Here is a 26993-nt window from a genome sequence, read left to right as displayed (position 1 = left end):
ATGACATTTTTTCTTTAGCTTGTTGTAAGTATACAGTATTTTATAATACATAGACAAAATATGTGTTAATTGGCTGTTTATGTTATCGGCAAGGCTTCTAGTGAACAGTAGGTTATTAGCAGAAAAGTTCTGGAGGAATTAAAGTTATATGCAGGTATTTGGCTGCACAAGGGTTGATGCCCCAACCTCTGCGTGGTTCAAGGATCAACTGTATCCGAATGAATAAATACACTGCAGAACAAGAACATGTTGCAGCTTATTAATAGTTTTACTTATTAACTTACTTAAAAAGAGATAGTGAACATTTGTGAAATTGTTTACAATTGAGATATCCATACACACAAGTCATGTGCTACGTGATGTTTTGATCAGTGACTAACTGCATATATGAGAGTGCAGTGACTAACTGCATATATGATCCTATATTTTTACTGTACTTTTTTCTGTTCAGATATACAAATACTTACCAGTGTTATAACTGTGTACACTATTCAGCACAGTGATGTGCTACACAGGTGCACAACTTAGGAGCAACAGGCTGTACCATATAGCCTAGGTGTGTAATAGGCTCTACCATCTAGGTTTGTGTCAGTGTACTCTATGGTGTTCATGTTACGATGAAATCACCCAAGACACATTTCTCAGAATGCATCCCCATCATTAAGCAACACAAGACTGTATATATACATTTACTAATGTTTGTTATTTTTATTTTTTTTTATTATTTTATTTTATTATTTTTTTTTTGAGACGGAGTCTCGCTCTGTCTCCCAGGCTGGAGTGCAGTGGCCGGATGTCAGCTCACTGCAAGCTCCGCCTCCCAGGTTCACGCCATTCTCCTTCCTCAGCCTCCCGAGTAGCTGGGACTACAGGCGCCCGCCACCTCGCCCGGCTAGTTTTTTGTATTTTTTAGTAGAGACGGGGTTTCACCGTGTTAGCCAGGATGGTCTCGATCTCCTGACCTCGTGATCCGCCCGTCTCGGCCTCCCAAAGTGCTGGGATTACAGGCTTGAGCCACCGCGCCCGGCCTGTTATTTTTAATAGAGAAGTTTCTTCTTTGCTTTTCAGAAATTTTATATCACTTAAAAGGGAAATACACTTAGAAAACAGTTTCAACTTTCATAGGCAAAACACAAACGTGAAACACACATAGGACTGAGTGGATGTTTGCTAATTGCTGAGTCCATGGCCTATAGGATGATGCCCCAGTGTCATAACTACACTCCCACATCAGCAAACTCCTTCCTCTTAGTATGCTCAATCATTTCTGTCTCACCCTTCCTTACTTCCTTTGCAACTCAAGTAAGAAAACAATTTAGATGTTCCAGTATAGGAAATAGTTGCTGAGACCAGCTCCATCCGGGAGACCCTAACCCAGTGGCGCTAGAGGAATTAAAGACACACACACACAAATTTAGCGGATGGAGTGGGAAATCAGGGGACTCACAGCCTTCACAGCTGAGAGCCCCGAACAGAGATTTACCCACACATTTGCTGACAGCAAGCCAGTGATATGCATTGTTTCTATAGATTATAATTAAAAGTATTCCTTACGGGAAACAAAGGGATCAAAACAGACACGGGCTCTGGCTAGTTACCTGCAGCAGGAGTGTGGGAAAGGAAAGAAAGATCAGCCTGTTACTGTGTCTATATAGAAAGAAGCAGAAGAGGCTCCATTTTGTTCTGTATTTGAGATGCTATTAATCTGTGACCCTACCCCCAACCTTGTCCTTGCAAGAGACATGTGCTGTGGTGACTCAAGGTTTAATGGATTTTGGGCTGTGCAGGATGTACTTTGTTAAACAAGTGCCTGAAGGCAGCTTGTTGGTTAAAAGTCATCACCATTCTCTTAATCTCAAGTACCCAGGGACACGTACACTGCCAAAGGTCACAGGGACCTCTGCCTAGGAAAGGTAGGTATTGTCCAAGGTTTCTCCCCATGTGATAGTCTGAAATATGGCCTCGTGGGAAGGGAAAGACCTGATCATCCCCCAGCCTGACACCCGTGAAAGGTCTGTGCTGAGGAGGACTAGTACAAGAGGAAAGAAGGCCTCTTGGTGGTTGTTGACAGTTGAGATAGAGAAAAGCATGTCTCCTGCCCGTCCCTGGGCAATGGAACATCTCGGTGTAAAACCCGATTGTATGCTCTGTTTACTGAGACAGGAGAAAACCGCCTTAGGGCAAAAGGTGGGACTTGTTGGCGCAATGCTGCTAAAAGGTTTATGGAGATGTTTGCATATGCATCTCAAGGCACAGCATTTTCCTTTAAACTTATTCATGTCGCAGAGATCTTTATCCATATGTCTTACTGCTGATTTTCTCCTTACAGTGATCCTATTATCCTGCCACTCCCTTATCTTTAAGATGGTAAAGATAATTATCAATAAATACTAGGGAACTCAGAGACCAGTGCCAGCACGGGTCCTCTGTATGCTGAGCACCGGTCCCCTGGGCCCACTTTTTCTTTCTCTGTACTTTGTCTCTGTGTCTCATTTCTTTTCTCAAGTCTCTCGTTCCACCTAACGAGAAACGCCCACAGGTGTGGAGGGGCAGGCCACCCCTTCACAGGAGCATGTCCTTAAGGCACAGGTCGCTCATGCTACTGTTTGTGGCTTAGGAACACCTTTAAGTGGTTTTCCCCCCTGGGTGGGCCAGGTGTTCCTTAACCTCATTCCAGTAAACCCACAACCTTCAGTGTGGGCGTCACGGCCATCACAAACATGTCACAGTGCTGCAGAGATTTTGTTTATGGCCAGTTTGCGGGCCAGTTTATGGCCAGATTTACGGGCCTGTTCCCAGCAAATATTGGTTAAGTCTGTGCTTCAGACTAGATTTTTCAAGTCTACTGGCTTGTTTGAAAAATGCTTTTAGACAACACATCAGGTTTGTAACTTTTCACAAGTTTAAAATGTTTCAAAGGTCTTTGAAAATTATAAAATCTTGAAATATCTCTATTTTAGTTTTCTGAGGGGTGCTGTTTTGACAGATTGGAAACTTTTTTCTTTGAATAAAAAGCCATCACTCTTTCATTCAATTCAGTGCCTAGATGTTTCCTAAGAGCCTTGGGTCGTTGTTGCGGGAATCTGTGGAGAGTACTGACTTAGCCTGCTGCTGCAAAGACAAAGGAGTCCTTTCTCAGAAAAACTCAAGACTGAATATGGTACACTGGATTTTCCAGAGACAGCTGTGGACAAGGCCTATCGAAGGCTTTTCGGGATACACAGCCCCACATCCCCCTTCCCTCCCACTGCATTCACAATGGATCACCTCTCAATTAAATTTCACCAGCTCATCCCCTGCATTTTTTTTATTTGACTGGAAAACATGGGCTTTTTATTAGCCTGCAGAATGTGGGTATATCTTCACTACTTTTTCCTGCTTATAAAAATACATGCTTTCCACTAAACAAGTTAATTACCCATAATTCACCCACAGGTTTGGTGTACTTTCTTCCAGTATTTCAAATATGCAAAGATATTGTTTTATTTGTATTTACTACCTGGGTAACTATATTCTTAGCCTTTTTTCCCCCTCTTTTATTTTTAATTCAGGGACTAGGTAGCCAGAGTCTGGCCTAGTGACTTCCGACCTTTCACTTGTGATCTCTTATCCATCTTTGGCCAGAGGCCTCTTTTTGTAGCCCAGCCTGATCTCTTGCGGACCTTGAACACATTTCTCCAGCTACTGCCAAATGCCTCAGATTTGTTAACCACACCATTACATTTATTTTTGCTCACACTAGTTAACAAATAAGCTTTTCTAGAAGAGCTAGGGGGAATATGTCACCAGAGACTTGGAAAGAAAACAAAATAGCCTTGGTAACCTACTTGCACCTGAGTCTTCCTCAGACTGCAAAGTGGTCACCGGCAATTCAGAGAGAGGCTCCAGTAAAAAGCAGCTTCACTTTTTATCACATGACCTAACCATCTTGAGGTTATGTGTCAAAGGAAGAAGAGGAAGGTTTTTCTACTATAGAAAACCTACGAATCTGTGCCTATTCACTTTTTTAAAAAGTCAACTGCTTTCTTCTTTACTAAAACAATTTAGAGGCCGGGCGCAGTAGCTCACACTTGTAATCCCAACACTTTGGGAGGCTGAGGCGGGTGGATCACGAGGTTAGGAGTTCAAGACCAGCCTGGCCAAGATGGTGAAACTCTGTCTCTACTAAAAATACACCAGGTGTGGTGGCACGTGCCTGCAATCCCAGCTACTGGGGAGCCTGAGGCAGAGAATTGCTTAAACCGGGGAGGTAGAGGTTGTAGTGAGCTGAGATCATGCCACTGCACTCCAGCCTAGGCGACAGTGTGAGACTTCGTCTCATAAAAAAAAAAAAAAAAAAAAAATTTAGGTTTGTCCTTCCAAATTGTTTATCAAATTGTGGTAGATTCAGGAGTTGGGTAACACACGGTAACTGGGTAGCTGATAAAAATCTGTATTTTTATAACTAGAAGAGCCAGAAAGTCAGCTTTCTGCTAGCATCTTTCTCCTAATATACCACTGGCACATGAAGCTATTATTTCAGAGCTCGATTATATTTCCTGACTACACAAAACGTCAATGCATTAAAAAAAGAAAAGGCCCCCCTTTATATACGAATTAAAGTTTATTTTAAACTGTTTTGTACATCTTTTTAAAAAATGAAAATTCAAAAGTCTTAGAATTGAGCAATGAGTCTTTGATATCATAAAGCTGTGTGTAACAGTAATTAAAATACTGGTAACATTTTACCCTCGTAAAAATGTCACAGAATTCAAATCTCAACTTGGATCCTCAATGATTCAAGTGGTTTATCTTACACAATAAGCATTTGGTCAGTTTCAAGATAAAATTCCCCCAGACAAGCTGTCCTTAAGTCCTTCCTCCTCACCATCCATCAGCTCACACAGTGGGGTAGCTGGCTGCTGTGGCGATTCCACAGTGGTTGTTCTTGTCTTTGGCTATTTTTACATAGCCATTCGAGCCCCATTCTGGACCCCAGCTGAAAGAGGAGCAGGTTTTCCGTTTTATACAAAGAATCAAGGGAAAATTGGCTCCATTAATAATAATAGCTACTACTTAAACAGTGCTTTCCATGTGTCAGGCACTATTCTAAGTGCTGTTAATATCCATTTATAAATGTCTGAAGGCCGGGCGCGGTGGCTCACGCCTGTAATCCCAGCACTTTGGGAGGCTGACGTGGGTGGATCACCTGAGGTTTCAGGAGTTCGAGACCAGCTTGATCAACATGGTGAAACCCCGTCTCTATTAACTTAAAAAAAAAAAGTTAACTGGGCGTGTAATCCCAGCTACTTGGGAGGCTGAGGCAGGAGAATCATCATTTGAACCCAGGAGACAGAGGTTCCAGTGAGCCAAGACTGTACCACTGCACTTCAGCCTGGGCAAGAAGAGCAAAACTCCATCTCAAAAGAAAAAACAAACAAACAAAAAAACCCCCACAAAAATTAGCCAGATGTGGTGGCGCATGCCTGTAGCCCCAGCTACTTGGAAGTCTGAGGCAGGAGAATCACTTGAACCTGGGAGGTGGAGGCTGCAGTGAGCCGAGACTGAACCACTGTACTCTTGCCTGAGTGACAGAGCAAGATTCCATCTCAAAATAAAATAAAATTGGCTGGGCATGGTGGCTCATGTCTGTAATCCCAGTGCTTTGGGAGGCCGAGGCAGGCGGATCACATGAGGTCAGGAGTTCGACAGCAGCCTGGCCTACATGGTGAAACCCTGTCTCTACTAAAAAATACAAAAAAAGTTAGCTGGGTATGGTAGCACACCCTTGTAGTCCCAGCTACTTGGGAGGCTGAGGCAGGAGAATCACTTGAACCCAGGAGGTGGAGGTTGCAGTGAGCTGAGATTGCGCCACTGCACTCCAGCCTGGGTGACAGAGTGAGACTCTGTCTCAAAAAATAAATGAATGAATGAATTAATGAATGTATTGATTCTTGTGGGTCCTTCACTTTTTAAGAATACTGAGGCAGAACTGGAATTCCACTGCAGCAGTGTGTCTCCACATGCTACCTTATATCACATCTCAATTAAAGAATGCTAATTGTGAGAAAAATGGATTCTGACAACCTTCAAAGCCTGAGAACTACGGAGTGAAATTCGATGACAAGGCATCCAATGACAACAGAAGGACGCACACAGACCACTGGACTCCCAGATGATCTTTTAGACTCAACAAAGAACCAGCAAAGGCAGATGTTTCTGCTTACTGTTCCTTGTTGGAAAAATTAGAGACAGAAAAAAGCAATCAGCTCTCAAACCTACAGGTCCACAATCCTTCGTCTGAAACCCTTGGGGCCTAATGTGTTTCAGGATTTAAAAATTTTCAAAACTTAGCAATAAAATATTACAAATACATAACAGTAACTCCAAAAAGCTTGGTACGGAATCTTCTAATCAAACCTTAGTTATTTCTGTGTTCACTCTAAGTAGAAGAAAGACTTCTGGAATTTCAAAATTGAGCTTTTGTGAACTTGTATCCAAATACTGATTTGAAACAAAAATTACCTTTTCAATTTTGAGTTTTATACCTGTTTTTGACGAGCCAATACTTGTTGTTATTTGAATTTGCTCCTTCAAAGCCGTAGCCAACCACCAGAACACCATGATCCAGGTTTTCGCTGCTGCAGTCTGGTTCAAAATAAATGCCTGGGAGAGTAAAATCAATGCTGGGCTGAGAAGCTCCAAGTGACATGTGACAGTAACCCACCCAACCACTCTCCATAAGGGAGGCATCTCTAAATTCAGAGAAATGTCATAAACAAATGCCAAATAAGGACCCAAACAATACTGGCCAGAAAACAGTAATGGCTGATAAAGGAAAAAAGTCAACCTCAACTCACTAGAAATCAACTAACTTCAACCAAAGTTAAAGATATTTTCTACCTAAAAAAAAAAAGAAAATCCAAAAGATAAAACCTATTGTTTACAGCTAAGGTAATTTAGATACTTATCTCTGAGCCCAAATACCAATTAGCATAATCCCTTTCTACTCCTAGGATGTCAGTCTAAAACAACCCGAAAATAAACAAACAAAAACTTGAAGGGGGTTCTGGGTTCTTTACAGTTTTTCACTAATTACAGTAGTAAAAAACTTTGAGAAAAAAAGACCCAATAACCGGACAATAGTTTGGAAAATTAGGTTGTCTCTATACAATTACATAGCCATTTAAAAATATTTATGAGAAGTTTAACATAACTAAGCATTTTCTCATGGCAAATGCAAATATCACCATGTTAAATGCACTCTCAAAATACTCCATTCCTGCAAAGCAGGACTTCATATCAAAGAATCAATCATGGTGATGTTTCCCAATTCTGCCTGAATTTCTATAATAAAATGACACTTACCTGATTTGTAGAACTGGAAGGACGAATGGCCTGCATCCATAGCAACAGAGATGGGCCCCACAGTTGCCACTGCTTTCATCAGGGCCTTCTCCTTTCCAGCTGGGACCACCTTGAAGCCGGTGTCATTAGCAACAGAATTCTCAGGTCTGTACTTACAGATTCCATCCTTTTAAAGTTAAAGGGGGAGATCACTACCATCTACCACCTGAGGAACATTAGTTCTAGAACCAAAACACTCAGCAATTTGCAACCTAGGATTTCCAAATTCACACCCTCATAAATCGCCCCATGAAATAAAATGCTATCATTGATTTAAAAATGAAAAATTAGTCATTTCTTCAATGAGAACCCCTATGTCAATCTGTCCATAAAAAATTTTCACAATGGATCAAGTTCTATTATATGTAGAATGGTTTGCTTATTCTCCATGTTATGCAGAAGCAAGAACAGCTATGTGTTACCATCTAATGTTACTTATATGTTAACCATTAGCTGTTGACCATCTAATCGGAGAACTGTGCAAAGGCTAGTAATTTTTTTTTTGTTTTTGAGACGGAGTCTCGCTCTGCTGCCGAGGCTGGAGTGCAGTGGTGCAAGCTTGGCTCACCGCAAGCTCCACCTCCCGGGTTCACGCCATTCTCCTGCCTCAGTCTCCTGAGTAGCTGGGACTACAGGCGCCCACCACCAGGCCCGGCTAATTTTTTTTTGTATCTTTAAGTAGAGATGGGGTTTCACCATGTTAGCCAGAGTTGTCTCAATCTCCTGACCTCGTGATTCGCCCATCTCGGCCTCCCAAAGTGCTGGGATTACAGGCGTGATTCACCATACCTGGCCAAAGGCTAATAATTTATCATGACAATACTCACAGTTTGCAGATGTAGATTCTACCATATAAAGTGTGAATTCTGAAAAAAGTATCTGTTATCTCTGAAAGGGTTTCACCTTCCAAAAGCTGAGCATGAATGACAAGGAGCTCCATTTACCATTGCTACATATGGATAGGATTCCTCAGAGTCCAGGCCTCCGTTCTCCTTGACATACCGGAAGGCGCTATTCATGAAGCCACCATTGCAGCCCTGATTGCCTTGAGGACGCGAACAGTCCACCAGATTCTGCTCGCTCAGTGAGACAAGCTTCCCAGTTTTCCGGAACATCTGTCCCTCAAGAGCACCGGTCGCACTAAAAGCCCAACAAGAACCACACTGTTTCTAAAAAGGGGGAAAAAAAGCTGTCAATTTACAAGACCAATATAAATACAGTAGCCCATATATTTGAATTATCTGAATATTCTTTAAAAAAAACCAAAAACCAAAAAACCCATCACACTTTGGGAGGCCGAGGCGGGCGGATCACTTGAGGAGAGCAGTTTGGGACCAGCCTGGCCAACATGGTGAAACCCTGTCTCTACTAAAAATACACAAAAATTAGCCGGGAGTGGTGGTGAGCACTTGTAATCCCAGCTACTCAGGAGGCAGAGGCAGAATTGCTTGAACCCAGGAGGCAGAGGTTGCAGTGAGCCGAGATCACGCCATTGCAATCCAGCCTGGGCAACAAGAGCAAAACTCTGTCTCAAAAAAAAAAAAAAAAAAAAAAAAACACACCAAAAACCAAAATACAAAAAAACCCATCATCATGTGTTGTGCCACCATCTACCACAGCAATGACACCAATTCCTTCTTGGCTTTCCTGTGGAGACGGGAGGTCTGAATCTGACGCTGTCTCACCTGATTCTTCACTGGCGTCACGTAGCCTTTCTTTCTCCAATCCACAGATTTGGGAAGATCAAGAAACAGAGGCTCACGGAACACCTTCCCCTTACTGGGTTTCTGGTTTTGAAAGCAACCCATCACCTGCCTGAATTCTTCATTGGTCTTCAAGAGAAGTAAATAAAATGTTAAAAGCAAGACTATTTTGGTGAAGAACTGAGGAGAAGCAGCTCAGAGTTCAGCAATCCTCACCGCACTCACCATGTCACCAAAAGCATTCATGGCCATTGTGAAGCCATGTTTCCCTTGGCTGTATTCCCCATTGTGCAGTTCAATCATTTTCATATTCTTTTCCCACACTGCTCTCCTCCATCCTTCTTCACTCTAGAGGCAAACACATAGCTGATGGACTTCATGTCTACTTACCCAACCCATGTTCACCCAGCCGATTTGCAGGCAGAAATGAAGAGAAACCATGGCCAGGGATGGCTTGATAAATCTCTGGGAGCTGTTCTCCAAGCTGAGACACAATGGAGATATATGCCCATACTGCATCTATAATGGGTGCTGTTAGGTTATTGCCTGGTAAGGTCTGGCCTCTAGAAGCTACTCTCTGGCTATCAACTCCCAACAGCAAGGACCATCTCTCCAGAGTCCCTCTGGACAGTTTCAGATGTTACCAACCGCGCCATATAATCTTCTATGTGTTGCCTTCCACTGATACCACTTTGTATCCAAATTTTGGTCAAATTTTGGAACAGCGGAGGCTATGCCCAAGCAAAAGGCAGCCAGGACGAGCGAAAGATTCATGTTTCAAAACCTAGAAAGGGAAAAGAAATGAGTATCTGATTAGACCAATCCTAAAAAGCCATCTTACAGCCCCCGTGGAATAAAAAGATTTCAATTATTCTCCCTGGCATTTCCCCAAGGACTGTGGAACAGGCTGAAACAGGCCTACTGGAGGTATTTGATGGGCCCATCAAGATGAAAAGCAGCCAGCGGAGTTGGAGGCGTTGAAACAGCATATGCGATAATTCAGGGTATGAGAAGGGTGTGAAGACACCTGACGGGTGAGAAGCTTAACGCGAAAACTAGGGAACAGCTGGTCCAGGTTTCGCACCAATTGCACTGAGGTCATTCAGGCAAAACGTCACTAATGAAGACATACCATCCCAAGTAGGTGCAAGCGGATCGCCAAGGAACACCGCCTCACACCTTCTTGGCTGATACACAGCAGGAGATGAGCTATGTCTTCCAACCTCTCCTTCTGGAAGAAAACCTTTCTGGAATCCCTTTCCAGGAGACACTGGGAAGGAAGGCACCCACTACTCCCGCCGTCCCCCACCTGGGTCTCTGCTTCTCGCTCCTCTAAACCGGGGCAGGGTCACGAGGCCGCGCCGTTGGAAGCCAGGGGCCCCAAGGCCAGGGCGCAGACCGGGGCAGGCAGCTCCCGGGGCTCCGGGCGGGCTAGGGCCGCGTCGCCTGCTCTCGCCCTCCGCACGCGCCCGCCGCGCCCCGAGAATGTTTGCGGCGGCGCAGGGAGTGGGGGCTCCGCAGCCGGGATGCGCGGGTGAAGCCGCCCGATCCGGCTCGGCGTCAGCCCGCAGGGTGACTGACCTGCACCGCCTGGGAACTCCCAGTGGTCCCGGCGCCTCCCCGGGGTCCCCAACCGCCCTCCCCCGTTCCCCACCTCGAGGCTGGCAGAGCGCTGGGCAGAAGCTCTCACTCTCAGGGGTCGCGCCCGCCTCCTCGCAGTGTCCCTGGGTTCCCTCCTCTCAGCCCCCCTTCGCCCTGCCCCTCGGTCTGGTGGGGGGCGCTCACCAGCAGCCGTCGCAGCCGCGCAGGCGCCCTAGGCTAACACACCTCCGCCTAACAAATCTCCGCGGTTCTGGCGCGGGGTCGCCCGACTCGGGATTTAAGTTTCCAGGCGGCCTTCCCCGCCCCCTCCGCCTGCCCGCCCTGCGATTGGCTGCGCCGGCCACTGGGCGGGGCCCCGGGCGCTCTGAGCCCGCACGTGACGCAGCCCGGTCCCAACCTGTCTCAGGTCTGGGCGCGCCTACCTCCATGAACCTGGGCTGCTGGGAGCGCAGCCGGGCGCCCGGGGGCTGCGCGGAGGACGGGGAGGCGCCTCCCTGAAGGGCTCAGATCTACCGAGTATCCCGAACTACTGCGCTGAGCAGCTTGAGAGTGGTGGAAATTGCTTTGACTTATCTACTGTCTGCTTGTGGGTTACAGCGTCTCTTCCTCAGTATTCAAAGTGTGCTTCTTTTGAGATTTAATAACTTTACTTTAAAAATATTTAATATCGGCCGGGCGCGGTGACTCACGCCTGTAATCCCAGCACTTTGGGAGGCCGAGGCGGGCGGATCACGAGGTCATGAGATCGAGACCATCCTTGCCAACATGGTGAAACCCTGTCTCTATTAAAAATGCAAACATTAGCCGGGGGTGGTGGCAGGCGCCTGTAGTCCCAGCTATTCAGGAGGCTGAGGCAGGAGAATGGCTTGAACTCGGGAGGCGGAGATTGCAGTGAACTGAGATCCGGCCACTGCACTCTAGCCTGGCCACAGAGCGAAACTCTGTCTCGAAAAGTAAAAAAATAAAATAAAATAAAATATTTACTATCAGGGTTGAGGTGATGCAGTTTGAGGAACTGCTCTTTATGGAGAAATATATGTAGCTAAAGATTTAAGGAAATCATTAATCAGAAACGTTTCTAATTCTTCTTAAAGTTATATAAAAAACATCCATTATAAAAAATATGTTTTAGAAAATAAACGTCCCTTGTCCCCTCTCCATAACCCTTTCCTAGGCATATCTTTTTTTGTTTTTACAAAAATGAAGTTATAATGCATATTGATTAATAAACTCTTAAAGATTAAACTGAATAATATGCACAGTTTTTACTTGTTAATTTGAAAATTTGTTAAATCAAGTTTAGCCTAAAGCTGCCTCCCTCTATTATTTACATTTGGCCTGAAGGTTTCTCTGTACCTAGCGAATTGTCACCTAAATGGAGGTGTAAACAGACTGTAGCCTGCTCTTGTGCCCATCCCTGAAGTTCTGTGAATCAAAGAGGTTCAATTGTTCAAACCATGTTCAAATAAGGCAAACGTGAAGCTGTAGCCAATCCTGCAGTTTCTGTGCCTCACTTGCCCTTTGCTGTCTATAAATCTTCCCCCATGTGGCTGCACTGGAGTCTCTCAGCCTAGTCTGGCACCAGAGGCTGCCAGATTCATGAATCGTTCTTTGCTCAATTAAATTCTCTTAAATTTAATTTGGCTATGGATTTTCTTTTAGCAAATTAAAAACAAACCAACAACTTCTCAGAAGCACCATCAGGCAAATACATGCTTTTAAAAATCAATTTATTAATAATTATATGTCCTTCCTTTAAAGAAATAGCAGCTTTTCCCTCTCAAACACAACTAGGGGCCAAAGCTCTCAGGTGGTTATATAAAAAATACAAAAGTATATTGTATTGCAGGCCAAGGTAGGTGGATCTCCTGAGCCCAGGAGTTTGAGACCAGCCTGGGCAACATGGCGAAATCACACCTCTACCAAAAATACAAAACAAACCAACAAAAACTAGCCAGGCACGGTGACGCAGAACATGCGCCACTGCACTCCAGCCGCGGATACCTTCTCAAAAAAAAACAAAAACAAAAAACAAAACAAAAGCGTGTTGTACTACAAATAGCTGGAGTTTTTGTTTTCTTTTTTAAAAATTAATCATTGTGTTGAACATAATCACCATTCACATGTGGAAATAAATGAAGACGACCACATAAGAACAGAGGCCATATATTCAGAACTTGCTATGACAAGGGAGATAATTCAAAGACGAGGGAGAAGAAAAGCTTTAGGGGAAAAGTGGGCAACTTCAGATATGTCCTCTTTGCAGAGTGTCATCATGGAGAAGCTGGAGGAGGGATAACTAGAGATGGAGCATCTTATGTGATTTGTTTGTGGAGCATGTTTGGGTTTTCTGGTTTGTCCTGGGTTGGAAGCAGAGGCAAAAATGAGGAAGTTGTCAGTCACTGAGTAAGTCTTGACTGTTCTGAGTTGGTCTCTGCAGATATTATGCTTCATTTCTTCCGTGGGTCAGTGTTCTATTGCCATATACTGTGGCCATTGTCTATTTGTTTACTCAGTCTATCACAAGAAAGCTAAGTTATTCTAACACGTGGGTTTTACAGTTGCCCTTGGGCCACAGCTCCCTAAGATTGTAGGGTGGAGAAACCTGCCAGGACATGAAGATCTGCGCCTTAAGCAGTAGCCTGACAGCAGACAGCGGCAGGTGCTGCCCTGATAGCGCCTGACAGCAAAAGAGTGGCAGGTGCTGCCGTGAAGAAGGGCATCCCCTTGGTTTTTTGGAATGTGAGACAAATGTAGTGGAGAAAACATAGACACTTTTCAAACCAAGTGTGCTCAAAATCTAAAATTGTACCAGAAATATGTAAAAGTGGAAGAAATATGGGAGAAAGCCAATAAGCAAGAGGGTGGAAGGCGTTATTGCTTCGACTTAGGACACCTCTTTGTATCTATTCATATCTGTAAAAAAAATGCATTACAGAAATGTGGTATTACTAGCCAGGACAGATATATTTAAATATTTGTTTCTTTCCTTACTCTTCTCTTCCTATTTCTTTGCAAAATAATTTTCATGAGTGATACATTTTAAAATGGTCACATTTTAGTGAAGCAACCGAGCCTTGGCTATGCCTTTAATAAAATGGAGCTGGCGGAACTTCCTGATTCCTATTTAAAACGCAGTGCCTGTGAAAGTATATTCTCACGTGCATCTGTGTGGCTTTCTTTTACTCACTATTAAAAGAGGATATAGGCCAGGCATGGTGGCTCACGTCTGTAATCCCAGCACTTTGGGAGGCAGAAGCAGGTGGATTACTTGAGGTCAGGAGATCGAGACCAGCCTGGCCAACATAGTGAAACCCCATCCCTACTAAAAATACAAAAAACAATTAGCCAGGTGTGGTGGTGCATGCCTGTAGTCCCAGCTACTCGGGAGGCTGAGGCAGGAGAATCGCTTGAACCCGGGAGGCAGAGCTTGCAGTGAGCCGAGATTGCGCCATTGCACTCTAGCCTGGGCAACACAGTGGGACTCTGTCTCAAAAATAAATAAATAAATAAATAAGGATATAATTCTTTACCCAGTCTCTGGAAGTTTTAAACCATAGGGGAACTGGTAAGCTTAGTGTGGTGGCATTCAAGACCCTGACATCACTTAACACCTCTCCCCAGTATAACCCCCTCCGATTTGTTTAAATTCACTGAGCCAAGAATTACTCGTAAGAAGCATTATCCAGCAAACTGTCCACTTGCAAAATGGTTTATCACCATTGATAATCATACAGGTTCATATGAAACCACTTATGAAATAACTACTTTTCTGGGTTACTGTAACTGTGCTTTTCCTGTAGAGTTCAACTATCAGCCAATTCATCGAGCACGTAGTACATCAATCAATGAGAATTCAGCTCTTACTCGGTACCAGTTCTCCTCTTCTGGTGTAGCATGAGCATTCACTTCCACATTCTTAGCTTTCCTAACAGCTTTCTGAGGTTCAGTCTTTCCATATTTAAATATGTGGTTCACTATAGTAATTTCAGTTCTACAGCAAATCGAACAGGACAGATATATTTAAATGGAACTATGGTGAAGCATTTTTGTATAGTAGGTAACAACGAAACCAATTCACAAGAGAAATGGTGGAATTTCTCTCCTCCTCTAAAACAGTGATCCACAAACTCTCAGCCAAATCTAAAAAATTCGTCAAACCTCAAAAAGTCTTTTCAAGAAACAAGGTGTATTCATTTCCTGTGTCTGCTGTAACAAATCCCCACAAACTTGGTGACTTGAAACAGGAGTCCTTTATTCCATCACAGTTATGGAGGCCAGAAGTCCTAAATCAGCATCACTGGGCTAAAGACCAGGTGTGATAGGGCACCCTCCCTTCCCCCCTCCTGAGGTTCTAGGGGAGAATCTGTGCCTTGCCTCTCCTAGCACTGGTGGTTGCTCGCATTCCTTGACCTGTGGCCGCATCACTCCAATCTCTATGACTACATTGCCATGTCTTCTGTCTGTGTCTAATCTCCCTCCCATTTCTCCTGTCTGTGTCTAATCTCCCTCCCTCTTATAAAGACACCTGTGATTGCATTTAGGGCTCACCCACATAACTCAGGATAACTGTTCCATTTCAGGACTCTTCATGGATTCACATTTACAAAGTCTTTGCTGTATAAGATAATAGCTTCAGGGGCCAGGAATTAAGACCTGTTGTTAGTGGGGGCCGTAAACATCCTGCTACACATGGCATAAATAAAAATCAGTTTCTTGACAATGCTGATGAAAACTTTGTGTTTATTATAACTCGAGGCTGGCCGGGCGCAGTGGCTTGCCTGTAATCCCAACACTTTGGGAGGCTGAGGCCGGCGGATCACTTGAGGTCAGGAGTTTGAGACCAGCCTGGCCAACCTGGTGAAAAACCATCTCTACTCAAAACACAAAAATTAGCCAGGCGGGGTGGCGGGTGCCTGTAATCCCAGCTACTCTGGAGGCTGAGGCAGGAGAATTGCTTGAACCCTGGAGGCGGAGGTTGCAGTGAGCCGAGATCATGCCACTGCACTCCAGCCTCGGCAACAGAGTGAGACTCTGTCTCAAAAAAAAAAAAAATTAAAAATTAAAAAAAAAAACAAAACTCAAGTCTGGCTTGACTAGATAGTTGGGCCCTACACTCCCTGGGAACTTCCCACACTATGACTTCTTTGCTCCATCTCAGCCTCAGATCCCTGCCTCACGTACCTGAACACTGGCAACACTTACTGCTTGCGTTTCCCTTGCAAAGCTTGACACAGCCTTTTAAGTTGCAAGACCCTGGCCAGGTGTAGTGACTGGCTCATGTCTGTAATCCCAGCACTATGGAAGGCGGAGGTGGGAGGATTGCTTGAGGTCAGGAGTTCGAGACCAGCCTGGGGAACACAGGAAGAACTTGTCTCTACAAAAAATAAATAAAAATAGCCAAGCATGGCGGTGCATGCCTATAGTCCTATCAACTCAGGAGGCTGAAGCGGGAGGCTGGCTTGAGCCCAGGAGGTTGAGGGTGCAGTGAGCTATGATTGTACCACTGCACTCCAGCCTGGGCAACAGAGGGAGACCCTGTCTCAAAAAACAAAAAAGTTTCAAGATCACCACACGGCAGCTTTTACCACCCCTCCTTCCTCTTTTCACAGCCAGCTGTCCCGTGGTCTCTGCGTAAAAAAGCATTGCTCACCCACCCTATTCCTGAGATACTTCTGGTTTCGGCTTTGAGCATCTCCTTGTTGCAATATCTTGCATTAATAAAGCCTTTCCTTACTAATGTAGGAACCTGCATTTTTTCCCCTTGACACTCTGCGTCACTTTAGTGAGTGGTGAAGACAGAGAAGGCTCTGTGCTGTGAGAGGCTCGGCCTGCAGAAGCACCTGTCCTGGGGTTGCTCCAGAGGAAGAGTGTCTCTATCTGTGACTTCCTGGGTTTCCAATAGCTAAGGAACTCTTAGGCGTGGGCACTGTTCTGAGTATTTCACACGTGCTCCTGAGGTCATCTTCCCAACAACCCTATGATGCTGCTTCTCAAACTCCAGCTTTATCAGAATCACCTGGAGGCTCCTGAAAGCTCAGGTTGCTGAATATAACCCCAGTTTCTGATTCAGTGGGTCTGGGACAGGGTTCCAGAATTTGCTTTCTAAAAACTTCCCAAGGCGGGCCGGGCGCAGTGACTCATGCCTGTAATCCCGGCACTTTGGGAGCCTGAGACGGGCGGATCACGAGGTCAGGAGCTCCAGACCAGCCTGGCCAACATGGCAAAACCCTGTCTCTACTAAAAACACAAAGATTAGCTGGTGTGGTGGTGCATGCCTGTAATCCCAGCTGCTCAGGAGGCTGAGGCAGGAGAATTGTTTGAACCCGGGAGGCGGAGGTTGCAGTGAGCCGAGATCAGGCCACTGCACTCCAGCCTGGGTGACAGAGCAAGACTCCGTCCCCTGCCCTACCCCAAACAACAACAACCCACACAAAAAACAAACAAAAAAACAAAACTTCACAAAGGATTCAGGGGAACCCACTTTGAAAACCACTGCCCTAGGAGATGAGGGCTCTTCTATGCCGCATTTTAGAGATGAGGGTGGACAGGGCAGTGGGAGGTACAGAATCAAGGGTGGGGACAGGCTCTTTTCTAAAGTGAATAAATAACTTAAATGCACGTTAGGCCAGCAGGGCTTAGAAAAGGAAGCTGAGCTTTTGGGCGCTTGCCTGGTCCCTCCCCCAGTGCCCATCACTTGCTTGGCAAACTGCACTCTGGGAGCCAGAGGGTACTAGGAGAACTGGAATGTGAGCACCAAGGCCGTGCAGGTAAAGCCCCGAGGCTCCCCTGGGCAGTCTCTCCACTTCAGTGTGAATGAGGCTCAGCTGGATTCACACTGAAAGGACTAAAAGGCAGGTGAGTCACGCAGCAGGCAGGTTGCCCGGGCAGGGCTGGGCCTCCACACCTTCCTACCCCACCAGCTTCCAGGAGGGCGTTTTGCCCGGTGCTTCGTGAGTGCTTTTGTGCTTGATCACTTCTAGGAGACAAAGGCTCTGGCTCTTACCTGTGCTAATTAAATGTCAGATTTTAAGCCTGGCTCCGGTGATAATACGTCAGTGACTCATGGTTCTGAGAAGCCCAGCTATTATAAAAAGTGAGGTCTATTCATTCACCAATTTTAAAAACAAACACATAAAATATTCTTTTAAAAACTTTGAGACCACAGTAAGGAAATAGAACCTGCTAATCAAGCCTCCCTAATTATCTGTATGGTCCCCTTAAAAACCAAAACAGGGAAATCTTCTCCATATAAGCTCGAAAGTTTTTCTGAGCTATAAACTCTGCACTGGTGGTTTTATTTGTTTTTTTTTTTATGTTCCTTGTTTTCTCCTTCCCACCTCCCCACACCAGAGGTTGCTCCCCGCTTGTTTTGGTTTTCTTGTCCTCAAATCAGACCCACAGCTATGGTCCCAAGCACTTCTAAACTTCATCCTCAAATCCAGAGGATCCACTGAGGACCCAGATCCTCCTTAGGAGAACTAGCCAACCCTCTGCAAAAGGAATCTGATCGTTTTTTGATCATTGCTAAGATATAAAGAGGAAACAACATGTAGCAGTTCATATAAAACACACAGTTCTGATCCGAGGAGGAACAATTGCTTTATTGATTGATCGATTGAGATGGAGTCTGATTCTGTCGCCCAGGGTGGAGTGCAGTGGCGCGATCTCAGTTCACTGCAACCTCTTCCTCCCGGGTTCAAGCGATTCTCCTGCCTCAGCCTCCAGAAGAGCTGGGATTACAGGCGCCTGGCACCACACCTGGCTAATTTTTTTGTATTTTTAGTGAAGACGGCGTTTCACTGTGTTGGTCAAGCTGGTCTCGAATTCCTGACTTCAGGTGATTCACCCACCTTGGCCTCCCAAAGTGCTGGGATTACAGGTGTGAGCCACTGCGCCAGGCCTCAACTGCTTCTTTTAAATGCATTTTCTGTTCATAAGATCCTCTGTCCAGATGCTTCTCTCCCACTCTAGGAGGAGTTGGGCGCTGGCAGAAGGCACAGATCTCCCATGTTCGCAGTCACACTCCACAGTGATTTGGCAAGGCTTGGAGTTGGGTGGTTCTGCCTGTATTCCCTTGGTCAGCACCTCCGGTTTGCTATCAATGGAGCAAGGACCATACAAGCTGACCTTTCCCAGGCTAATTGGCCTCTACACTGGGGATATGGCCTCAGTGTCCTCTCAATCCACCCACACCTCTGCACAGCACCCTTCTCCTCATGCACACTTCCCCAGCTTCTAAATTTCCACGTGCTCTGTATAGAAAGTTGCTGATATGCAACATTCATGAGTTAGCCTCCAGTGATGGTTGCGTGGCTCTGAGGAAACTAAGAGAAATTTGACCAAGAAAAATTAGAGAGTGGTAAAAAAGAGATTTTCTCCAAGTTCGAAGGGAGAAATGGAACTAAACGATAATTTGAATGATATAAGGAAAGTGTTTTAGTTATACCAGGAGGGCAAGCAAAACTAAGTTGCATATTCTTTCTCCTTAACCAAGTGAATTGAAGACAAAGACTTTGTTTTATAGAACTGGGGACCCCAGTGTATGATAGATGCCCAGTAAATAGCATCGCAGAATGGCAATTTTTAGGCTAAGAGAGGAGTTGTTGCTAATTTGGCTACAACTTTATGGAAGCTGGCGCTTGGCCTAGAGCTCAGTGGGTCTCACTCAGGTCGACTTGGGGAACTTCTTCTGCCCCTACAACACACAAATCCTAGACCCTCCTTGCTGTCCTTTAGATGCTTAGAAATGCCTCAGGGAGCTTAGAAGTCTCTGTTTCTTTTTCTTTTTCTGTTTTTTTGAGACAGAGTTTTGCTCTTGTTGCCCCGGCTAGAGTGCAATGGCACGATCTCGGCTCACTGCAACCTCTGCCTCCCATGTTCAAGCGATTCTCCTCCTGCCTCAGCCTCCCGAGTAGCTGGGATTACAGGTGCCCTCCACCATACCCAGCTTATTTTTGTATTTTTAGAAGAGGTGGGGTTTCACCTTGTGGTCCAGGCTGGTCTTGAACTCCTGACCTCAGGTGATCTGCCTGCCTCAGCCTCCCAAACTGCTGGGATTACAAGTGTGAGCCATGCATCAGGCCAATGGCCTCTGTTTCTTAGAGAGTCCCCACCACCAGGAGTCAGCCAGTATCTTCAGCAAGTGTCCTGTGCGGCCTCACCACGCCATCCTCAGGAATGCTAGAACTCTGCCAGAGTCCACAAGGCCAATGCGAGAGGCCCGTAGAGGTGACTTCTCAGGACGACCAGCCAGGTGGCTCCACTCCTGCCTGCTCCCAGGAGTTTTCACCCAGGGAGGTGGGACTCCCTTCTGCTGCTCCTACCCCAGAGCACCCTGGAGGGATATTGAGAAGAAAACAGTTTGGGATGCTGAAGTTAATGGTACAAATGACCACAGAGGCTACTTAAGGGCAGACACTTCTTAACCTAGTGTCTGATCTAGAGCCATCCAAGAATATGCAGCATAATAAATCCATTTGAGATAATAATGCTCCATTTCCCCTAGGATCTAGGAAACCCCGGGGCATTACACCCTAGACAACAGAGATAGAAGCTTTGCACCCAACAGGCAACAAAGCCTTTCTGTGAGCGCAAAGGGGAGTTACCATCTGAAAATGGATATTTGGTTATTTTGTCCAACTGATGAAGGAGAAGAAAATTGGGGACTTGTGTGATCTTTCATTTGATTTTGTATTTTTGTTTTTTTCTTTTGGATTGGAGAAGCACTGAAAAATAAATCATGAATGCTATCTCTTCTATTTATTATTTTGATTGTGGTAATAAAAGAGTGAGTTGATAAATGTTTGCTGGAAATACCAAACTTTGATAACCAAACTGACAGAATATCCAAAAGCTTTCATTTTAAAATGTCTCCACATTACAGCAGACGCACCAAAACAGTGACATCACATTGTACACCTTGAATAGATACAATCTTTCCAATTAAATATTTTTAAATGAAAAAAGCTCAGTGGTTAGTCTGAACCATGAATTAAGCTTCAGGATCTCCTGTAAAGATGAGGATTGAGCCAGGAACTAGATGCTTTTTGCTGCTAACCTTTAATTTTGTGAAATGAAATCAGAAGATAATAATAAAAGTAGTAACAGTAAGTGAAAAAAAAGCTCCGTAGAAAATGACTAACCAGTAGGAGCAGCAATTATCAGTACCCCTTGACCCAAATTATCACTGACTTTGGAATGTAGCTATTTCCAATCCCATTTCTAGCAGGCATAAATTTTGTACAACTGACTTACTTTCTCAGAGCTTTGGTTTCATCCACTACAAAATGTGGACAATATCAACTACCCCATGAGGTAGTATTAAAAGTTAAATGAGAGTCCAGGCATGGTGGCTCACACCTGTAATCCCAGCACTTTGAGAGCTCAAGAAAGGTGGATCACCAGAGGTCAGCCTGGCCAACATGGTGAAACCCTAAATATACAAAAATTAGCCAGGCATAGTGGCACGTGCCTGTAGTCCCAGCTACTCAGGAGGCTGAGGCAGGAGAATTGCTTGAACCCGGCAGGCAGAGATTGCAGTGAGCTGAGATCGTACCACTGCACTCCAGCCTGTGTGACAGAGCAAGACTCTTGTCTAAATAAATAAATAAATAAAAATTAAGCGAGAGAACACAAGTATTGATATAGTCAGCCATCTACAGAAATTTCTCCCCTGAAAATTGGCATACCGTTGAGAAGTCACATTCAATCCAAAGGCAGAGTAACTTTTCTGTGAAAATCGTTACCATTGAAATTCTGTATACTGACCATGTTTATTACTTTAACCATTCTTGCCCATCTGTGATCCCACTTTGATACTGTGAAACATATATTTGCTTTCGACCTGTTTCCTGACATATGACTCCTTAGAAACACCAAAATGGTGTCTTTCTGTTTGCTAATGATTGACTGGTGGCTGGCAGCCCTTCAGTAGCTTCAGGATGGGGCTTGTCACAGGAAAGTACAAGGCAGGATTAGAGGGGTAGGACTTGCAGCCTCACCCCCCAAACCTCTAGGGAGGGGAGAGGGACTGACGGTTCAATTGATCACCAGTGGTTTAATCAATCATGCCAACATAATGAGGCCTCCATAAAAACCCAAAAAGGACAGGATTCAGAGAGCTTTCAGATAGCTGAACACACGAAGGTTCCTGGTGGGTAACACGTGGAAAAGGCATGGAAACTCCGCACCTCTTCTCCTGTACATTGGCCTGTGCGTCTCTTCAACTGGATCCTTTATAATAACCCAGTAAATGTAGGTAAGTTTTCCTGACTTCTGTGAGCCACTCTAGTAAATTAATCAAACCCAAAGAGGGCATTGTGGGAACCTGTGCTTGAAGCCAGCTGGGCAGAGGTTCCAGAGGCCGAGCTTTTGATTGGGTTCAGGGATGGGGGTTTGGTCTTGGAGACTGAGCCCTCAACCTGTGGGATCTGATGTGGTCTCTGGGTAGATAGTGTCAGAATTAAATTGAAGGACACCCTGCTGGTGTCCACTGCAAAACTGATTGCTCATTTGCTGGTGGGACCACCTATTTAGTCACAGAAGTCTTTTGTGTTGATTGTTTTGGTGTGAAAGCAGAGGAAAACACAGTCTGAGTTTTTCCACTTTCACATTTGGTGTCAGAGGAGTGGGATTTGTTAGAACGGCTCCGGCTCACAGAAACACATAGTTTGGTGAAAGAAAGGATGCAAGGGTAGGGACAAGACCAGAATCCTTTGATTCCTGGGTGGCCACATGGTCATGCACAGTGCGGAGCTGTTACGTTACTAAAGGTAAAAGTTACTGGTTTAAGAATTAATGGAAAAAAAAAAAAAGAATTAACAAAAGAGGAAAGAAATACGAAAGGTGGCTCGATAGTCAATGACAGGTTTATTTTAGAGAAAATAGACCTGAGAGGGGATTCTGACTGAGTTAGGTCAGAGGGGTCAGAGGCCCTTTGTTTTTTTTTTAGATGGAGTCTTGCTCTGTCCCTCAAGCTGGAGTGCAATGGCATGATCTTGGCTCACCACAACTTTTGCCTCCCAGGTTCAAGTGATTCTCCCTGCCTCAGCCTCCCAATTAACTGAGATTACAGGCACCCACCATAACACCTGGCTAATTTCTGTATTTTTAGTAGAGACAGGGTTTCACCGTGTTGGCCAGGCCGGTCTCAAACTCCTAATCTCAGATGATCCTCCTGCCTCAGCCTCCCAAAGTGCTGGGATTATAGGCGTGAGCCACAGTGCCTGGCCTCTACTCTCTTACAGACTAAGAGTTTGTTTTTAAGGATTCAGGGTGGGAGAGTTTATCAGAGGCTTGGACTGCTTCTGCCTCTCTTTGTTGTGCTTATCTGGGAGGGAGAGTTGTGTGTGTCTGCTCCCATACATCTTCCTGCAGCCGTATCCCCCGAGTCTGCTTTTAGCTTTCCCATCTTAGTGTCCCTGAAAGGAAAGGAATGTGCTTGTTAAGACGCACTGTTTTATTGGGGCCCATTGTATGTGGGTGAAGTTTGGCAGTTACCCAAGAGACTCCCCCTACTCCCCGCTCTGTGCCTGAGCTTATCTGTGTTTTATTGTCTTTTTCTGGCTGCTTGTTGTTAGAAGAGAAGTGATTTTCTTGAAATGCACGAGGCTAAAAAGGGAGCTGGAACTTAAAGTGGCAGTGTTTGTCCGAGATGATGGTGCTCCTGCTCTGTCAACAGGATTTTTTTTTTTTTTTTTGAGACGGAGTCTCGCTCTGTCGCCCAGACTGGAGTGCAGTGGCGGGATCTCAGCTCACTGCAAGCTCCGCCTTCCAGGTTCACGCCATTCTCCTGCCTCAGCCTCCCGAGTAGCTGGGACTACAGGCACCCACCACCTCGCCTGGCTAGTTTTTTGTATTTTTTAGCAGAGACGGGGTTTCACTGTGTTAGCCAGGATGGTCTAGATCTGCTGACCTCGTGATCCACCCGTCTCGGCCTCCCAAAGTGCTGGGATTACAGGCTTGAGCCACCCCGCCCGGCCATTTTTTTTTTTTTTTTTTTTTCAAGACAAGATCTCTGGCTCTGGCTCTGTCGCCCAGGCTGAAGTGCAGTGGTGCCATCGTGGTTCACTGCAGCTGACTTCTTGGCTTCAAACAATTCTCTCGCTTTGGCCTCCCAAAGTGCTGGGATTACAGGCAAGAGCCACCACATCTGGCCACCGGTGGAATTTAGAGATGGATCCAATTCTCAGGGAGTTGGTTCCCTGGATGCATAAGGAAATGCAAACTGATAAGAAAAAAGCAAAATATTCAATCCCTTGGTTACTGTTATCTGTATTAGCTATGTAGACCAAAAGTTGAAATAACAGGCACTTTGTAAACTTAAAGTAATTTATTTTTATCCTGAGCCAAGTTTGAGGACTAATAGCCAAAAAACAGAAACTCAGTGCAAACTGAGAATGTGTCCCATGCCCTATTTACATGTTCTGTTATATAGAAGATGGGAGGAGTAAAGCAAAGGTGACATTGTTCCAGTTCTGATTGGCGCTCAGTGGCTTTGTACCTAAGATAAAGCAAATAAGCAGTTAATGTATATGGGTTGAAAGGCTTAGGAAGTCTGCAGGCCTCTTAGGGTCTGAAGAGGGGTGATTGACTCTATCCTGCCTTTGTGCTTCATCTGACAGGCAATGTTGTCATCAATACCTGCCGGTGAAATATTTGAGACTCCAGCCTTGCAGGGGAGGGCTCAGCTTTAGCGCACAGGTCTAGCATCTATTGCCTGTATGTCCAACCTGCAGCCATCTTGAATTGCCTAAACAATTTTTTTTCTGGGCTGGGTGCAATGGCTCACATCTATAATCCCAGCACTTTGGAAGGCTGAGGTGGGAGAATCGCTTGAGCCCAGGAGTTTGAGACCAGCCTGGGCAATGTAGTGGAACTCTGTCTCTACAAAAACTATTGAAAAAAAACATAGCCAGGTGTGGCAGCATGCACCTATGGTCCCAGCTACTCGAGAGGCTGAGGTGGGGTCCTGGAGGTTGAGGCTGCAGTAAGCCATGATAGTGCCACTGCACTCCAGCCTCGACAGCAAAGTGAGGCCCTGTCTCAAAAAAATTTTTTTTTCATATTTTTCTTTCTCTGACAGCTGAAACGAAAATCAAAGAGAGTGCTGGGTCAGAGCTTGATGCTATACCAAGCTCAGATTTCAGTGCGTCTGAGCTTTGCCCACAAGCCTCAAAGCTACGCACAAAGGAGGAAATTATGCGGGGACAGCAGAAATACCTCTGAGACCCACGATTACCAAGAAAGTAGTCAATGTGGGGGGAGGACCAAGTAACTGTGGAAACCAGAGGGTATGGTGGAAGGAATTGCTTCACTTTGGAGACCAGTATCATTAGCTTTTACTAAAGCGGATTGTGAAGTAACTGACTTAGGAGCAGGGTCTTTGGTTTTGTATGCTGCAGGGTGCAAGAGCATATTTGGGTCGATGAGGGATCCACAGTTCACTACTGAACATCACAGATGACTATACATGATGCAGACACAGAGGAGGTTATTTCTGAGGGAACAACCAACCTGGTGGATTGGAAAAAAGCCACTGTAAGGTCTGTTTACCTTGAGAAGGGAAACTGTCCCTCTCCCCCTATAAATGCCAAGTGGAGCAACCCAGATGAAGCAACTGATATCCTTCATATATAAGCCACGTGGGACTGGTTTTCTGATGAATGAATATTCACCTGCTGAATGTGCCTGTTACCCAGGTCATGGTAAATGCTGTGGTTAAGGGGACCCCTTCTGCATGGGCGCCTCATGCAACTTTATTGCTGTAAAATCCAGCTATGGTCAGAGAAGCCTTATGTAATTTACAGCTTTCCCACACGAGGTTTACAGATGCTAATAAAACATTACGGTAATTAACGAGAGAATGGGGAAAGGCAAAAGGGAGAGTCAAAGGTTCATCCCAGGAAGTGGAAATTTTTAAATGTCATTAAGAAATAAGGTGAATGTTTTAAAAAATTGATAAAGGTGAAACAAAGGGGAAAAGGAAAGGAGAGAGTCACGGGACTCATCCCAGCCAGGTGGAAATCTTTAGATGGTTATTTAAAAATAGAATGAATAAATAACTTGATGGAGTTGAAACAAAGGTCTTAATACAATACCATCAAAGGTTGGATGGATCTAAGGGAGTCCAGTCCCCATTCCCCAATATTAAAGGATCCCAAATCAGTTTTCTGTATTTTCCCTAGTTTGGAGGAATTTTAAAAGGCAGAAAGATTAAAGATTACAATGAGAAATCCCAACTGGAATTGCCTGGGGCAATAGTTAGACTGGCTAATCAAGGTAACAAGAGACCAGAGTCACTTGGCCAGACCCTTGCTGGCGATGAAAAGCCTTATATAAGAGAGGGTGAAAGTGGTCTGGGGATGGAGAGAGAAGTTCCTGGGACTAGAGCATAAAAATGTAAGCATTGATAGGATTAAGAAAGTTGGAACGTTTACACAGTCTTCATGTAAAGTAGTTGTGTCTCTCCTTTACTTAAATGTTTTATAGGAACAGACATTGTACGTGAGTGGGGAATATTATCCCTACTTATTTCTGGAAAACAGAAGGCATGTAAACCATCCTAAAAGCAATATTAATTGGACATGCTAAAGGGGAACCAGTAAGATTACCTGAGCCCACACGGAGGAGAGCAGAAGCTGGAGTGCCTGGAGGGACAGATTCTCCATGTGAATACCCAGTACCCAGAAAAGCTTCATCATGATGAAAAGAAAATAGTTGGCTGGGCGCGGTGGCTCACGCCTGTAATCCCAGCACTTTGGGAGGCTGAGACAGGCGGGTCACGAGGACAAGAGATTGAGGCCATCAGCCTCCCAAAGTGCTGGGATTACAGGCATGAACCATTGCGCCCAGCCTATATACATTTTTTTTAATATAAAATTATATATATATATATATTTTGAGACAGGGTCTCACTCTGTCACCTAGGCTGTCATGGCTCAATGCAGTCTTGACCTCTTGGGAACAAGTGATCCTCCCACTTCAGCCTCCCTAATAGCTGGGACCACAGCTGCATGCCACCATGCGTGGATAATTTTTGTATGTTTGAAGAGATGAGGTCTCCCTGCGTTGCCCAGGCTGGTCTCAAACTCCTAGGCTCAAGAGATCTGCCTGCCTCGGCGTCCCAAAGTGAGGGGAGTACAGACAGAGGCGATTTTAATTTCCCTTCCAAAGGTGGAAAAGTTTGGATATTAATGGAGAGAGAGGAATGGTAGCGGAGTGTAAAGAAACGAATAAATGGGTTATAAATCGAGGGAAATCCAGTATTACCTGAACACCTTGAAAGAAACTCCAAGCAAG

The 26993-nt window shown here is 45.0% G+C and overlaps 1 protein-coding gene across 1 annotated transcript; it reads right to left on the bottom strand.

The window, feature by feature from the left end:
* Positions 1-4584: 4584 nt before the first annotated feature.
* Positions 4585-11114, bottom strand: CTSV (cathepsin V). Its single transcript, XM_023198484.1, has 8 exons — positions 10875-11114; positions 9738-9873; positions 9315-9437; positions 9072-9218; positions 8331-8555; positions 7348-7513; positions 6528-6645; positions 4585-4978 (listed from the first exon to the last, which is right to left on the bottom strand). Exons 2-8 carry the CDS (start codon positions 9861-9863, stop codon positions 4879-4881), a joined length of 1005 nt encoding a protein of 334 aa, XP_023054252.1. The 5' UTR covers positions 9864-9873; positions 10875-11114; the 3' UTR covers positions 4585-4878.
* Between the last annotated feature and the right edge of the window lie 15879 nt (positions 11115-26993).

This window comes from Piliocolobus tephrosceles, chromosome 14 (genome assembly GCF_002776525.5).
Source record: "Piliocolobus tephrosceles isolate RC106 chromosome 14, ASM277652v3, whole genome shotgun sequence".
NCBI lineage: Eukaryota > Metazoa > Chordata > Mammalia > Primates > Cercopithecidae > Piliocolobus > Piliocolobus tephrosceles.
The sequence above is the reverse complement of the archived record's forward strand: the minus strand, read 5'-3'. Positions and strand labels throughout refer to the sequence as shown.